Source organism: Salmo trutta, chromosome 30, assembly GCF_901001165.1.
Source record: "Salmo trutta chromosome 30, fSalTru1.1, whole genome shotgun sequence".
NCBI classification, from domain to species: domain Eukaryota; kingdom Metazoa; phylum Chordata; class Actinopteri; order Salmoniformes; family Salmonidae; genus Salmo; species Salmo trutta.
Window position 1 is genome coordinate 33,254,635 of NC_042986.1, and position 15,875 is coordinate 33,270,509.

Here is a 15,875-nt window from a genome sequence, read left to right on the forward strand (position 1 = left end):
ATCATTAAGTCTCCCTGAAAAGAATAGGATTAGCCATTTAAGCAACACCATCCTTTTCTGATGCGGATGAAAAAAAAACACTTTAGAGTCAACCTGAGATTACAATGGCTGCCTTTGTGTCAGTCTTTCTGATGGCATGAGGTGACATGGTGACGGTTTGGCTAGACTATGACCTAGACTCGCTCCATAGAGGGGATTGTGGTATGGACTGCATTTGCAACAGAGAGGCAAGGCATCAGTCATTTTGTGTTTGTGACTCCAGTCAGTAGAGTGCACTACTTCAGATGGTTTCTAATCGTAGCAAATGAACAGAACATGGAAATGGACTTTAGAGTAAATATGTCTTTGTGTAGAGGGACAGAATGGTTTCTGCTATCGATCAAAAACAACCACTACTGGCACATTATAAACACAGCGCTCTGTTCTCCCTCATGTTCCCCTACTTATGGTCAACCCAGGGAAAAGGCCTCTCGACTGCAGAGAACAGAGAAGTGTTGTCTAAAAATGGCTGTTCTGTTCGGTATTAGATAGGCGCTTTATAATCACTATCATGATTGTATTTTAAAAAGCTCCTATTTTTGTGTCCAGTAAATGCTTGTTTAATCTGTCATCTCCATTGGCTCAAAATGTTTTCTCAGCGTCTTATTTCTAGACCTCCAGTCATCTGTGAAAGTGCCAGGGACACAAATCAGTCAAGTTAATACCTCAAACACTTCCTGCAATTTATGATAAGAAATGAATGTATTTTTTGGTCGTTGCCCATTCTGGATGAAGTGAGACAGCAGAAAGCATTAGGCCTATTTCCAGAAAAAAAGTATTCATTTTCATCATTCCATGTATTTATTTTTTCTTTCACAGTACCAAAACGGTTAAACCAATCCAAAAACCAAAGCAATAATACTTTATGTAACTACCTCCTTGCCTCCCAGTCAAATGTAATCACATACCCTTACACTTTTCCAGCGTACAGATCCCAGATTTAAAATCCTCAAAGTCTCATTCAATCTTCCAGTCTGTTTGACCATAAGATCACATTCCATGGTAACATGACATCACTCAGCCTCTTGTGACATCAGAGATAAATATATATAGATATATAGGCACAGATATAACACATCCACGTTTGCACCATTTGGTTTCACCCCAGTCAAAGACATACACTGTACAGACATTTAGATAATTTTTTTATCCAAAGTGACTTAGAATTAACACATAAAATCTGTATATTATACAGTATATTTGGCCCATGCAGGAATCAAACAACTCAAGTCTGATGCTGCAAACAGCATGCTTGAATTAAAGGAACAATTTTAACTATGTCTTATAATTGCACATTAGCTTCGTTTCCACAGGAGTCCATAGACATTTTATTTTTATTTAACCCTTATCTTACCAGGTAAGTTGACTGAAAACACATTGTCATTTACAACAACGACCTGGGGAATAGTTACATGGGAGAGAAGGTGGGATGAATGATCCAACTGCAAGTAGGGGATGATCAGATGGCCATGATGGTATGAGGGCCAGATTGGGAATGCCATGTGGTCTCCTGTACAGTGTTGAGTTAGTTCACATAGGAGTCCTTAAAGTCAGTGATGGCTTCATTCACACAGTTAAAGAGAACAAAGCTGTTTTATCCCATCACTAGGACAGCAGTCTCAATCCATTCCAATCAGTAACTGATCATGATGAAATGAACAATTTCTTGATGACTTTCCTTCAACATACGATCACTGCAGGTTGTATGACTAGGTGCTTCCGCCAAATTATTTATTGTTATTTGTCATTTGGTTAGCAAAGACAAAGTCAGTCAGTAATTTGGGCCTATCAGACAGCACCAGTAACTGATATTACAAGCGTTCAGTCATCTCTTGGGCGTATCATATTGTGGGCACATTGCTCTACCCAGGCGTTGCTGATGCATGCCAGATCTTACAACACCTGGATAGGTATTTTATGTATCAGCTACCCACATCATATGTTATAGCAATCTGGTGCCCGACGGGACAGTCGATGACGTGGCACGCAACCATTGGTTGAGCAGGGGAACGCAACCTTTATCTTAACTTAGCATCTCCCGTCTCTCCTCCAATGACATCTCATCTTCCTCCTCTCTGCCCCGCCCCCGCCCTCTTCCAAATCCAATCCCTTCTGCTGCCCTTGCGACCGGGTCCTCGAGTTCCTCCTCTGAGCTGCAAGCACTGCGTTGGGCGCCCCGGGAGAAGATCCTGCGGCGTGATTGGGCGCTGAGGTCCAGCAGGTCAAAAGAATCGGAGGAGAGGAGGCTGTCCTCACTCACCATGCTGGGGGGTCTGCTGCCCCCGGAGGCCTGATGGAGCTGGTGCAGGGCCTCAGGGAAATGGGCCAGAGCTGAGGATAAGGAGGGATGAAGGGCATCAGGGAGGTCCAGGCTGCGTGAGAACTTGCCGTTGCGCTTTAGAATGCCTTTCCTCCTTCTCACTGCTTCCGTCCGCATCGTTGGACTGTCCTCTGAGCTGGGGGAGCGGGAGTGGGGCTTGTAAGAGCAGCACATATCTCCATCAACCCCTCTACCTCCTACTCCTGTGCCCGCTCCAGACATCCCTCTCTCTGGGGATGAGCAGTACCCTGACTCACAACCGTACAGGTTCTTTAGGATCCCCTTTTTGGGCATCTTGGAGGAGGAATGGGTGAACATAGAGGGGGCAGGCAGGCTTGTGGACAGACCATCACTGTGTGAGTGAGTGTGTGTGTGAACTCTGTGGGATTGGGGAGGCAGGTTGCAGGGCTGGGAGGAGGAGTTCTCCCCCATCACCCTAGGAGGGGGCAGGAAGGCTGAATCAAAGCTCCGCTGGGGTTTCAGAATCCCCTTTGGTTTCTTCCTCTCGACCTGGCCTATGGAGGAAGAGGAAATGGAGGTGGCAGTGGTGGTGGTGTTGATGGCAGTTGTAGTACAAACTGGACTACATACTCCCAGTGCATTCTGGGGGATAGCGTTCTCCTTACGCGACTTCCTTATACTTGACCTCTCCCCCCTCGACCTCCCCCCTCCCCCGCGATCACCCTTCAGGGGGAAGCTGAAGTAGAACGGGTGAGGGTGAGCGGAAGGGTCAGAGCTCGGACAACTGGTTGCCGTGGCAACCCTGTTCTGCCAGTCGATGTAGCGGGCGAGCAGCGGGGAGGGGCAGTCCTGGTGCGGGGATGAGGGGCAGTCACATACACTGTCCTCATAGCCCCAGTTGACCCACCAGTGGTTGGCTATGTCCTCCACCGTGGCCCTCTCCTCTACACGCACCGTCAGCAGCCAGTCAATCAGGGCACAGGCATCTGTGTGGAGGGGACAGACACAGGCAGGGCTCAGTACAAACACCACGGTTTACAGGACAGTCATGGACTAACAGGTTAACAGATCCTTGTGAGACTGCAGGTGATGTGTAGGCTTACCTGAGGGAGGATTTGGTCTGCGGTAGCGTCCCTGGCTGATCTGCTCTGTGAGCGCTCTGTAGCTGGCCCCGTCAAACGGCATACTGCCATACACCAGCGCATACAGCAAGACTCCCATAGCCCAGCAGTCCACCTGACACACACCCAGGAGAAACACAGGGAAACAGTGTAAGTGTGTGTGTGTGTGTGTGTGTGTGTGTGTGTGTGTGTGTGTGTGTGTGTGTGTGTGTGTGTGTGTGTGTGTGTGTTGTCCTCTCACCTCTGGGCCGTGATAGGGCAGTCCCTTGACTATCTCTGGGGAGGCGTATAGAGGACTCCCACAGTACGTCTGGAGCAAATTGCCCTTCTTAAAGTGGTTGGACAGGCCAAAGTCAGCCAGCTACAGACAGAGAGAGACAGAGAGAGAGAGACAGAGAGAGCGGAGAGAGGGGGAGAGGAGAGAGAAAGAGGGAGAGAGAGGCATTTTAGGTTAGCTATTGAACAAAGAAATTTAATTTTAATATTTCTCTAAAATAGTTTGACAGCTGAGCACCAGTCACACGATATACTGAATGGATACTTAATGTCATGAGAGAACATCAGGGACATATTTTACTGTAGACCCCAGGCCAGACTGCTGTCTGCTGTTACGTGGAGTCAAGAAGCACACATAATGATGATATAATGGGCTAATTAGTCCGTGATAAAGTAACACAGACACACACGTACGTTACAAATTCCATCCTGGTGACTGCTTTCCCTGTATTAACCTTGTGGTAGAACACAACAACCCACCACAACACTCCATTCAGTTATTTCCAAAGGGCCAGAAATAGACGTGCGGTCAGGTTTGGCCAACGCAAGCCAGAGGATATAGGAGAGAGCCAAGAACAGCATCCAACAAACACTCATGTATCAGGACAGGCCCTCAGAAGGGTGAGGGCCCAGGGGTGCCAGACTGTAGCCTGAGGACCAGGGTCGTCATTGCTATCTTGAGTGAATATTAACACACGCGCCCTAGTGGCACTGACAATAGAAAGACCTATTGCCTATCCTAGATCAAAAATGACCCTTGACCTTACACACAATTACCTCCTCATGCACCTTCTGTTGTGTGTGTATGTGCTGTTCAGATGTAGGATCTTCTGTTGTGTGTGTATGTGCTGTTCAGATGTAGGATCTTCTGTTGTGTGTGTATGTGCTGTTCAGATGTAGGATCTTCTGTTGTGTGTGTATGTGCTGTTCAGATGTAGGATCTTCTGTTGTGTGTGTATGTGCTGTTCAGATGTAGGATCTTCTGTTGTGTGTGTATGTGCTGTTCAGATGTAGGATTTTTTTAAATTCTTTTTATTAACCAATCCACCCTCTTCAGAGGACAAATATCTTAGTTTTTTTTACAGCTTTTTTACTACATTTACATACGTACATTTTACATTCATGGTACTTTTATATAAAGCAGTCACATAACAATAATACATTACCAAACATAAACTCTTTAATCCCGCCCCTCAGCCACTCTCAGACCATCCCACCTATCATCATAGACCGCCCTTGTTTGGTTTCCATGTGCCATATATTTTTCAATTGTGCTGTGATGTTTTACATACATTTTGAACCTTTGTAATCATAAATTATCCACAGCTTGTGAGATAAAGAAAACCTTTCCTACCAGTATTATTATATTATTTATTGACTGACTATGGCTTTCAAACTTGCACCAACACTGCTATTTGTAGTGTTCATTTGTTGTTTGTTTAGAGTTTTGTTTAATGTTGTGTTAGTGTATGTAAATTGTTTTGTCTGAAACGTTGTTCCCTCTGCTGCTATTGGACCAGGTCTCTCTTGGAAAAGAGATGTTATCTCAATGAGAAAATCCTGTATAAATAAAGGTCAAATAAATAAATACAATTGTAAGGTTCATTTTAAGTGAATGTTGGGATTTTTTAACCATTCCTGAACCTGTGACCAGAAACAAGCTACATGGGGGCAACACCAGAATAAATGATCTATTGATTCTGTCTCTTCACAGCAAAATGTAGGATCTTAATGTAGGATCTTAATTGGAACTGTATTGTTGCAGCAAAATATTCCCGCTGTAACAGGATTTGAACATTTAGTCCATAATGTTGCTTGATCAGTGGTTAGGCTATAAGCTGGCCAAAAGTAGGTTACATGTGGGTTTTCAGTGAATTTATGTAAATCATGAAGCTCATCTATTTTTCCTGATCAAAATAAGATCCTACATCTCTGCATGTGTGTTTATAAAAATATATTACAGTGGATTTATATCATAATTGGGGAAGTGTGTGTACGTGGTGTAAATTGTACCTGGCTCCAGCACCAGTCAGCCAGACAGAGTTAAGCCTGCATGCCATTCCTGCTCTCATTTTGTTCCTCTAGTTCTTAGAAGAGGCATTCTTTTGCCCTGACACACAAACACACACAGCGCCTCTCTCCATAGCTCCTCTGCCCACACGTGCCTGAGGATTAGCTGAACTATTATCAGAGGCTTGGAAGGTATGCAAGCTACCTGCTGCATCTCCCCTCATACTGTACACCTATCACTATACAGAAACTGGGTCAGTAGAAAACTATTAGTGGTGTAAAGTACTTAAGTAAATATACTTTATAGTGCTACTTAACTCATTTTTGGGGGTATCTGTACTTTACTATTACATTTTTTTTTTTTACAACTTTTACTCCACTACATTCCTTAAGATAATAATGTACTTTTTACTCCATTAATGTTCCCTGACACCCAAAGTACTTGTTACATTTTGAATGCTTAACAGGACAGGAATATGGTTAAATTCACACAAGACAACATCCCTGGTTATCCCTATTGCCTCTGACGTGGCAGACTCACTAAACACAAATGCTTCATTTGTAAATTGTCTGAGTGTTGGAGTGTGCCCTTGACTATCCTTAATTTAAAAAACAAGAAAATTGTGCTGTTTGGATTGCCTAATAAAAGTAATTTGAAATGATTTATAATTTTACTTTTGATACATAAGTACAGTTTTGAAATTACATTTACTTTTGATGCTTAAGTATATTTAAAACCAAATACTTTGACTTTTACTCAAGTAATATTTTACTGGGTGACACCTTTACTTGAGTCATTTTCTATTACGGCATCTTTACTTTTACTCAAGTATGACAATTGGGTACTTTTCCCACAACTGACTATTATAGGTGCTTACAGGTTGTCAAAACAGTATCATCATAATACTAGGCCCAACCAAAATCATCTGCAAGTCAGATACTATCTTTAGATAGAAATAATTCTCAAAATATTTTATGTTTTACAACCAGGTTGTCATGCCATCAGCGTACAACCAGGTTGTCATGCCATCAGCGTACAACCAGGTTGTCATGCCATCAGCGGAGGGATATAACATAACATTTCCAGAAACGTTCACTTTACCTACCCATAAAAGTATCTAGTTGGCATGGTGAAATTAAGTACAGTCAATCAATCAAAATGGTCAAAACTAATCCTAATGTTTTTACAAGAACAATTGTTCCCTGACATACTATGGAACGCCGTTTGGGTCTTTGCGTGTCAAAAAAGATACACGTCAAATAACACTATTTAATGCTTCAAATAACAATATGAAAATGATATGAAAGGGTTGGCCAATTAAGTGATAATGCCCGAGAAGCCGGTGTTTAAAGGATATATTGGCACGAGTGTTATTAGGCCCGAGACGAAGTCAATGAATTTATTCATACCATTTCATCCTTCCACAAGATATAGTCCTGACACAAATCTAGGGTTGCTACCCAAGCCGGCTGCAGGTTCGTTCTATCGGTTCGGTTGCTAGAGACGCTACCCAGTCGTTCAGTCTTTGTTCTGCATCTATGCACGCGACCCAGTCGTTTCCTTCTAAATGTTCCATTGCCATACTGGCTGGCAACGTACTTATACCTTGCTTGCTAGCTAGCTAACTATGGCTAATTTACACTCACACCAAACAGTGCAGCCAGAATAACAGTAGTAGCTGCATTTGCATTTGTTTATGGTGTTTGCTAGGTACATGTAAACTCAGCCAAAAAAGAAATGTCCCTTTTTCAGGATCCTGTCTTTCAAAGATAATTTGTAAAAATCTAAATAACTTCACAGATCTTCATTGTAAAGGGTAAAAAACACTGTTTCCCATGCTTGTTCAATGACCCATAAACAATTAATGAACATGCACCTGTGGAACGGTCATTAAGACACTAACAGCTTACAGACGGTAGGCAATTAAGGTCACAGTTATGAAAACTTAGGACACTAAAGAGGCCTTTCTACTGACACTGAAAAACACCAAAAGAAAGATGCCCAGGGTCCCGACTCATCTGTGTGAACGTGCCTTAGGCATGCTGCAGTGCGTTACAGGGAAGACATCCTCCTCCCTCATGTGGTACCCTTCCTGCAGGCTCATCCTGACATGACCCTCCAGCATGACAATGCCACCAGCCATACTGCTTGTTCTGTGGGTGATTTCCTGCAAGACAGGAATGTCAGTGTTCTGCCATGGCCAGTGAAAAACCCGGATCTCAATCCCATTGAGCACGTCTGGGTGAGGGTGAGGGCTAGGGCACGTTCCCCCCAGAAATGTCCAGGAACTTGCAGGTGCCTTGGTGGAAGAGTGAGGTAACATCTCACAGGAAGAATTGGCAAATCTGGTGTAGTCCATGAGGAGATGCACTGCAGTACTTAATGCAGCTGGTGGCCACACCAGATACTGACTGTTACTTTTGATTTTGACCCCCCCTTTGTTCAGGGACACATTATTCAATTTCTGTTAGTCACATGTCTGTGGAACGTGTTCAGTTTATGTCTCAGTTGTTGAATCTTATGTTCACACAAATATTTACACGGTAAGTTTGCTGAAAGTAAACGCTGTTGACAGTGAGAGGACATTTCTTTTTTTGCTGAGTTTATTTGGAAACATCCATAACAATGAGCTAATGAGGCGCGATTTCGTGTGGCATAGAAAATGTGCTCACTCGTCAGGACACTGTTGTTCATAGGAGCTAGCCAACAACACAGCTAACACAATCACTTCAAACTGAAGCAGCAAAGACTGCAAACTAGCTGTACTTCGTTTAACTTTTTTTCGAATTGACATGTTCGTATATATCCTAAACAATTATGCCAGCTGATTCATGATTTCAACTGGCTGAGAAACGCTGCCTGCCTGCTTCGTCCCGACCCCTACACGTTCATTACTATGGGACAGCTGGAGATCGAATTTGAATATTTAAACAATGTTGCAAACGTCGGAGACAGACAGCAAGGTTTATACAAATCAAATCAAATCAAATTTATTTATATAGCCCTTCGTACATCAGCTGAAATCTCAAAGTGCTGTACAGAAACCCAGCCTAAAACCCCAAACAGCAAGCAATGCATGTGAAAGAAGCACGGTGGCTAGGAAAAACTCCCTAGGAAAAACTCCCTAGAAAGGCCAAAAACCTAGGAAGAAACCTAGAGAGGAACCAGGCTATGAGGGGTGGCCAGTCCTCTTCTGGCTGTGCCGGGTGGATATTATAACAGAACATGGTCAAGATGTTAAAATGTTCATAAATGACCAGCATGGTCAAATAATAATAATCATAGTAGTTGTCGAGGGTGCAACAAGCACGTCCGGTGAACAGGTCAGGGTTCCGTAGCCGCAGGCAGAACAGTTGAAACTGGAGCAGCAGCAAGGCCAGGTGGACTGGGGACAGCAAGGAGTCATCATGCCAGATAGTCCTGAGGCATGGTCCTAGGGCTCAGGTCCTCCGAGAGAAAGAAAGAAAGAGAGAAAGAGAGAATTAGAGAGAGCATATTTAAATTCACACAGGACACCGGATAAGACAAGAGAAATACTCCAGATGTAAGACTGACCCTAGCCCCCCGACACATAAACTAATGCAGCATAAATACTGGAGGCTGAGACAGGAGGGATCAGAAGACACTGTGGCCCCATCCGATGATACCCCCGGACAGGGCCAAACAGGCAGGATATAACCCCACCCACTGCCAAAGCACAGCCCCCACACCACTAGAGGGATGTCTACAACCACCAACTTACCGTCCTAAGACAAGGCCGAGTATAGCCCACAAAGATCTCCGCCATGGCACAACCCAAGGGGGGGCGCCAACCCAGACAGGAAGACCACGTCAGTGACTCAACCCACTCAAGTGACGCACCCCTCCCATGGACGGCATGGAAGAACACCAGTAAGCCAGTGACTCAGCCCCTGTAATAGGGTTAGAGGCAGAGAATCCCAGTGGAAAGAGGGGAACCGGCAAGGCAGAGACAGCAAGGGCGGTTCGTTGCTCCAGCCTTTCCGTTCACCTTCACACTCCTGGGCCAGACTATACTTAATCATAGGACCTACTGAAGAGATAAGTCTTCAGTAAAGACTTAAAGGTTGAGACTGAGTCTGCATCTCTCACATGGGTAGGCAGACCATTCCATAAAAATGGAGCTCTATAGGAGAAAGCCCTACCTCCAGCCGTTTGCTTAGAAATTCTAGGGACAATTAGGAGGCCTGCGTCTTGTGACCGTAGCGTACGTGTAGGTATGTACGGCAGGACCAAATTGGAAAGATAGGTAGGAGCAAGCCCATGTAATGCTTTGTAGGTTAGCGGTAAAACCTTGAAATCAGCCCTTGCCTTAACAGGAAGCCAGTGTAGGGAGGCTAGCACTGGAGTAATATGATCAAATTTTTTGGTTCTAGTCAGGATTCTAGCAGCCGTATTTAGCACTAACTGAAGTTTGTTTAGTGCTTTATCCGGGTAGCCGGAAAGTAGAGCATTGCAGTAGTCCAGCCTAGAAGTAACAAAAGCATGGATTAATTTTTCTGCGTCATTTTTGGACAGAAAGTTTCTGATTTTTGCAATGTTACGTAGATGGAAAAAAGCTGTCCTTGAAACAGTCTTGATATGTTCTTCAAAAGAGAGATCAGGGTCCAGAGTAACGCCGAGGTCCTTCACAGTTTTATTTGAGACGACTGTACAACCATCCAGATGAATTGTCAGATTCAACAGAAGATCTCTTTGTTTCTTGGGACATAGAACAAGCATCTCTGTTTTGTCCGAGTTTAAAAGTAGAAAGTTTGCAGCCATCCACTTCCTTATGTCTGAAACACAGGCTTCTATCGAGGGCAATTTTGTGGCTTCACCATGTTTCATTGAAATGTACAGCTGTTGAAAACTAAATGTTAGTCCAAAAGAAATGTGAGACAATGTCTAGGTGCTTTCTATAGTGGAGATCAAGTTTATAACTTGATGAGACAGTGGATTGCGCAGTCAGATGGAACAGAGTAAATAGACATTAACATCATAGATTTAGCAGGTGGTAACTTGTAGAATAGACGCCAGCTGGAATGCACTTTTAACCAATCAGCATTCAGAATTAAACCCACCCCTTGGATTTTTGGACACTGTTTTAACTAACCTCCAGACGAGCTTCAATGAAATACAACTCTCCTTCCGTGGCCTCCAACTACTCTTAAATGCAAGTAAAACTAAATGCATGCTCTTCAACCGATCGCTGCCCGCACCTGCTCGCCCGTCCAGCATCACTACTCTGGACGGTTTTGATTTAGAATATGTGGACAACAATAAATACAGTTGAAGTCGGAAGTTTACATACACCTTAGCCAAATACATTTAAACTCAGTTTTTCACAATTCCTGACATTTAATCCTAGTACAAATTCCCTGTCTTAGGTCAGTTAGGATCAACACTTTATTTTAAGGATGTGAAATGTTATAATAATAATAGTAGAGAGAATTATTTATTTCAGCTTTTATTTCTTTCATCACATTCCCAGTGAGTCAGAAGTTTACATACACTCAATTAGTATTTGGTAGCATTGCCTTTAAACTGTTTAACTTGGGTCAAACGTTTCGGGATGCCTTCCACAAGCTTCCCAGAATAAGTTGGGTGAATTTTGGCCCATTCCTCCTGACAGAGCTGGTGTAACTGAGTCAGGTTTGTAGGCCTCCTTGCTCGCACACGCTTTTTCAGTTCTGCCCACACATTTTCTATAGGATTAAGGTCAAGGCTTTGTGATGGCCACTCCAATACCTTGACTTTGTTGTCCTTAGGCTATTTGGCCACAACTTTGGAAGTATGCTTGGGGTCATTGTCCATTTGGAAGACCCATTTGCGACCATGCTTTAACTTCCTGACTGATGTCTTGAGATGTTGCTTCAATATATACACATAATGTTCCATCCTCATGATGCCATCTATTTTGTGAAGTGCACCAGTCCCTCCTCCAGCAAAGCACCCCCACAACATGATGCTGCCACCCCCGTGCTTCACGGTTGGGATGGTGTTCTTCGGCTTGCAAGCTTGCCCCTTTTCCTCCAAACATAACAATGGTCATTATGGCCAAACAGTTCTATTTTTCTTTCATCAGACCAGAGGACATTTCTCCAAAAAGTACGATCTTTGTCCCCATGTGCAGTTGCAAACCGTAGTTGGCTTTTTTATGGCGGTTTTGGAGCAGTGGCTTCTTCCTTGCTAAGCGGCCTTTCAGGTTATGTCGATATAGGACTCATTTTACTGTGGATATAGATACTTTTGTACCTGTTTCCTCCAGCATCTTCACAAGGTCCTTTGCTGTTGTTCTGGAATTGATTTGCACTTTTCGCACCAAAGTATGTTCATCTCTAGGAGACAGAAGGTGTCTCCTGAGCGGTATGACGGCTGCGTGGTCCCATGGTGTTTATACTTGCAAACTATTGTTTGTACAGATGAACGTGGTACCTACAGGCGTTTGGAAATTGCTCCCAAGGATGAATCAGACTTGTGGAGGTCTACCATTTTTTTTCTGAGGTCTTGACTGATTTCTTTTCATTTTCCCATGATGTCAAGCAAAGAAGCACTGCGTTTGAAGGTAGACCTTGAAATAAATCCACAGTACACCTCCAATTGACTCAAATTATGTCAATTAGCCTATCAGAAGCTTCTAAAGCCATGACATAATTTTCTGGAATTTTCCAAGCTGTTTAAAGGCACAGTCAACTTAACGTATGTAAACTTCTGACCCACTGGAATTGTGATACAGTGAATTTTAAGTGAAATAATCTGTCTGTAAACAATTGTTGGAGAAATTACTTGTGTCATGCACAAAGTAGATGCCAAAACTATAGTTTGTTAACAAGACATTTGTGGAGTGGTTGAAAAACGAGTTTTAATGACTCCAACCTAACTGCATGTAAACTTCTGACTTCAACTGTACCTAGGTGTCTGGTTAGACTGTAAACTCTCCTTTCAGACTCACATCAAGCATCTCCAATCCAAAATGAAATCTAGAATCGGCTTCCTATTCGCAACAAAGCATCCTTCACTCATGCTGCCAAACATACCCTCGTAAAACTGACTATTCTACCGATCCTCGACTTCGGCGATGTCATTTAAAAAATAGCCTCCAACACTCTACCCAACAAATTGGATGCAGTCTATCACAGTGCCATCCGTTTTGTCACCAAAGCCCCATATACTACCCAACACTGTGACCTGTACGCTCTCATTGGCTGGCCCTCGCTTCATACTCGTCGCCAAACCCATTGGGTCCAGGTCATCTACAAGTCTTTGCTAGGTAAAGCCCCGCCTTATCTCAGCTCACTGGTCACTATAGCAGCACCCACCCATAGCAAGCGCTCCAGCAGGTATATTTCACTGGTCACCCCCAAAGTCAATTCCTCCTTTGGCCGCCTTTCCTTCCAGTTCTCTGCTGCCAACGACTGGAACAAACTGCAAAAATCACTGAAGCTGGAGACTTATTATCTCCCTCACTAACTTTAAGCACCAGCTGTCAGAGCAGCTCACAGATCACTGCACCTGTACATAGCCCATCTGTAAATAGCCCATCCAACTACCTCATCCCCATACTGTATTTATTTATTTATCTTGCTCCTTTGCACCCCAGTATCTCTATTTGCACATTTATCTTCTGCACATCTATCACTCCAGTGTTTAATTGCTATATAGTAATTACTTCGCCACCATGGCCTATTTATTGCCTTACTTCCCTTATCTTACCTCATTTTCACACAATGTATATTAGACGCGGCTAATATATGGATTTTTCCCGCTTTCAATTTTTTTTCTCCAAAAAAACACATTCTGTGACGTGCTTAGTTTTTTGGCGGCATGAAGCTTTCATTAGATCAATTCAATTGCCGAACGGGTTAAGGTCAAACAACTTTTTAGTTTACTGTTTAGATTAAATCGAGCGCTCTCAAACTTCCCATCATTCTGATTACGGTAGTCATTTTGTCACCCTCATCATGGCAAAGACACGGAGAAATGCATATGATGCAGCTTTCAAGTTGAAGGCGATTGATCTGGCTGTTGGAAAAGGAAACAGAGCTGCTGCACGGGAGCTTGGTCTTAATGAGTCAATGATAAGACGTTGGAAACAGCAGCGTGAGGAATTGACTCAGTGCAAAAAGACAATTAAAGCTTACTGAATTTTTTTAATTTTTTGTTACAAGCTGTGTTTCGTTAAAGCCTATTTATTTTTGTTACAAGCCGTGTTTCATTAAAGCCTGTGTAAAGTTAATTTGTTTCAATGTACCGGTAGGCACCTGCGGCTTATAGACATGTGCGGCTTATTTATGTTAAAAAAAACAAAATCAGTGGGTGTGGCTTATATTCAGGTGCGCTCAATAGTCCGGAAATTACGGTAAATACAAAAAGAACACAAAGATACATTAATCAGGAATGTGTTCAAATCTAGGGAGAATGTAGAGATCTCCCACTAGTGTTACAATTGCTTTATTCAATTATGATAACTTACCTCATGCGCCACTTGACACGGAGTGTGACACATTAAGAACAGCTGCCATTTATCTGATAGTCCATATGACAATCTATGAGGAACTCAAGCTGCTCATTGTTGATCTGATACCGCCTTCCCACCAAAGGGGCTTGATAGGCGACTAAAATAAAAAATACAATAAATTCTTAATTACAACATAAACCCTTTTTTAGGTTAAGACTGAGCAACATACAGAATTTAAGCACAGCATTAGAGATAGGCCAACCAAAATGTTTTTCCATTGATTGACTTTGCTAGATAAAGGCGCAGACTTGACACAGGACAAGTAAAATGATACAATCTCAGGCTTTGCCATGCATGCCATTCAAAAAAGTATACAATGTAACAACTTGCCATCTTGTTAAGGTTCCCGTTGTTGGATGTCCTTTATCTCTTGCAGGAACTCTGCAACAGCTGGCCATCTCTTCATCAATCAAATGACCGCTTGCCCACCAAAGACTCAGCAACATGGTCTCTAGCCTGAAAAATAGACAGCAGACCCGATTGGTCCAGGGGATTTTCTTTTTGTGTAGCTAAAAAAATTGAAGTGTTTACCTGTCTAATCTGTGCCAACGCTCAGCGCCTCCGACCTATGATGACAATCGATCATTGACAGGCGATGCAGTTTTAACTACAAACTAGCTATAAAAAAAGTTATTCATACAGACATCAATATAGCTACTGTAGCTAGCTGGTTAACATTTTTATAGATTCTATAACTAGCTATATGATGGACAATTAACGTTAGCTAGCTATCTTGATTTACATTTAATGTCAATGCTGGGAGGCAGATCTAGCTAGCTAACGTTTATATTATCTAGCTGCTTTTTTTGCAGCTGTTACACCACTCCCTCAACACCTAGCTAGCTACTGTAGGTAACTAATATTAATTTAAGGTTACCTGGCTATTGATGGCTGAAGTCCTTCTCTTCTGTCGATGACCAGCAGTCTGGTGCAATCACAGATGGTAGATTTGAGATTTTCGAGAAAGTGTTAACTAGCTAGCTAATTTTATCTCAGAAGAACAGTTAGCTAACTTTACCTTAGCAGAACAGAAAGTTGAGTGAATGTGCCGTTGGAGAATTGGGCGGAGTCCTAACGACCTTTATACAAATTAGATAATTAGTGACTAAAAATATTACTCATTGTATATGTATAGGTGAATCGCTGTGACATGAAATATCAGTGATAGTGTAATCAATGTGTAATAACTAACTATTATGTGATGTGCAGTCATGTCCTGATTGGTCAACAAGCTTATGAAATAGTGTCATTGGACATGTATCATTTTTGACACGCAAAGACCCTAACAGCGTTCCATAGTTTGATGTAGTCTCCAAACAAAGCCTCCAGGTTACAGCTAGCATAAACAGACTGATTCCCAATTCAGAAACAGCCTAATGTATAAACACCATGACCCCTGCTGTCTCCTTGGTATTTAAACATGCATCTGATTTCCTCAGGGAGTGTGTGATTTCGATTCTGATGCAGTGTTAAAAAGGCCAGCCCTTATTATGCACTTTCGGCACCCCTGAACTATACGTTTAAGGTACTTGCCCAACACCCCTTACTTTCTCATTAGTGGTACCTACAAGTCACCCCACTTGTATCAGCCAATCACAGTTCGCCAATCCCCGTGCACCTCACTGAATC

At 42.9% G+C, this 15,875-nt stretch overlaps 1 protein-coding gene across 1 annotated transcript; it reads right to left on the minus strand.

Moving 5' to 3' along the window:
• Positions 1-2,062: 2,062 nt before the first annotated feature.
• Positions 2,063-14,454, minus strand: LOC115168909 (NUAK family SNF1-like kinase 1). Its single transcript, XM_029724427.1, has 4 exons — positions 14,202-14,454; positions 3,683-3,802; positions 3,424-3,556; positions 2,063-3,306 (listed from the first exon to the last, which is right to left on the minus strand). The coding sequence occupies exons 1-4, from the start codon at positions 14,232-14,234 to the stop codon at positions 2,063-2,065; spliced, it is 1,530 nt and encodes a 509-aa protein (XP_029580287.1). The 5' UTR covers positions 14,235-14,454.
• Between the last annotated feature and the right edge of the window lie 1,421 nt (positions 14,455-15,875).

Excerpts from the sequence above, each read along its gene's own strand:
- LOC115168909 (XM_029724427.1), bottom strand. The coding sequence starts at position 14,234 with ATGTGTCACACTCCGTGTCAAGTGGCGCATGAG. Across the intron at positions 3,557-3,682 it reads TGCCCTATCACGGCCCAGAG|GTGGACTGCTGGGCTATGGG; the intron begins GTGAGAGGACAA and ends GGTGTGTGTCAG. Across the intron at positions 3,307-3,423 it reads CAGACCAAATCCTCCCTCAG|ATGCCTGTGCCCTGATTGAC; the intron begins GTAAGCCTACAC and ends CCCTCCACACAG.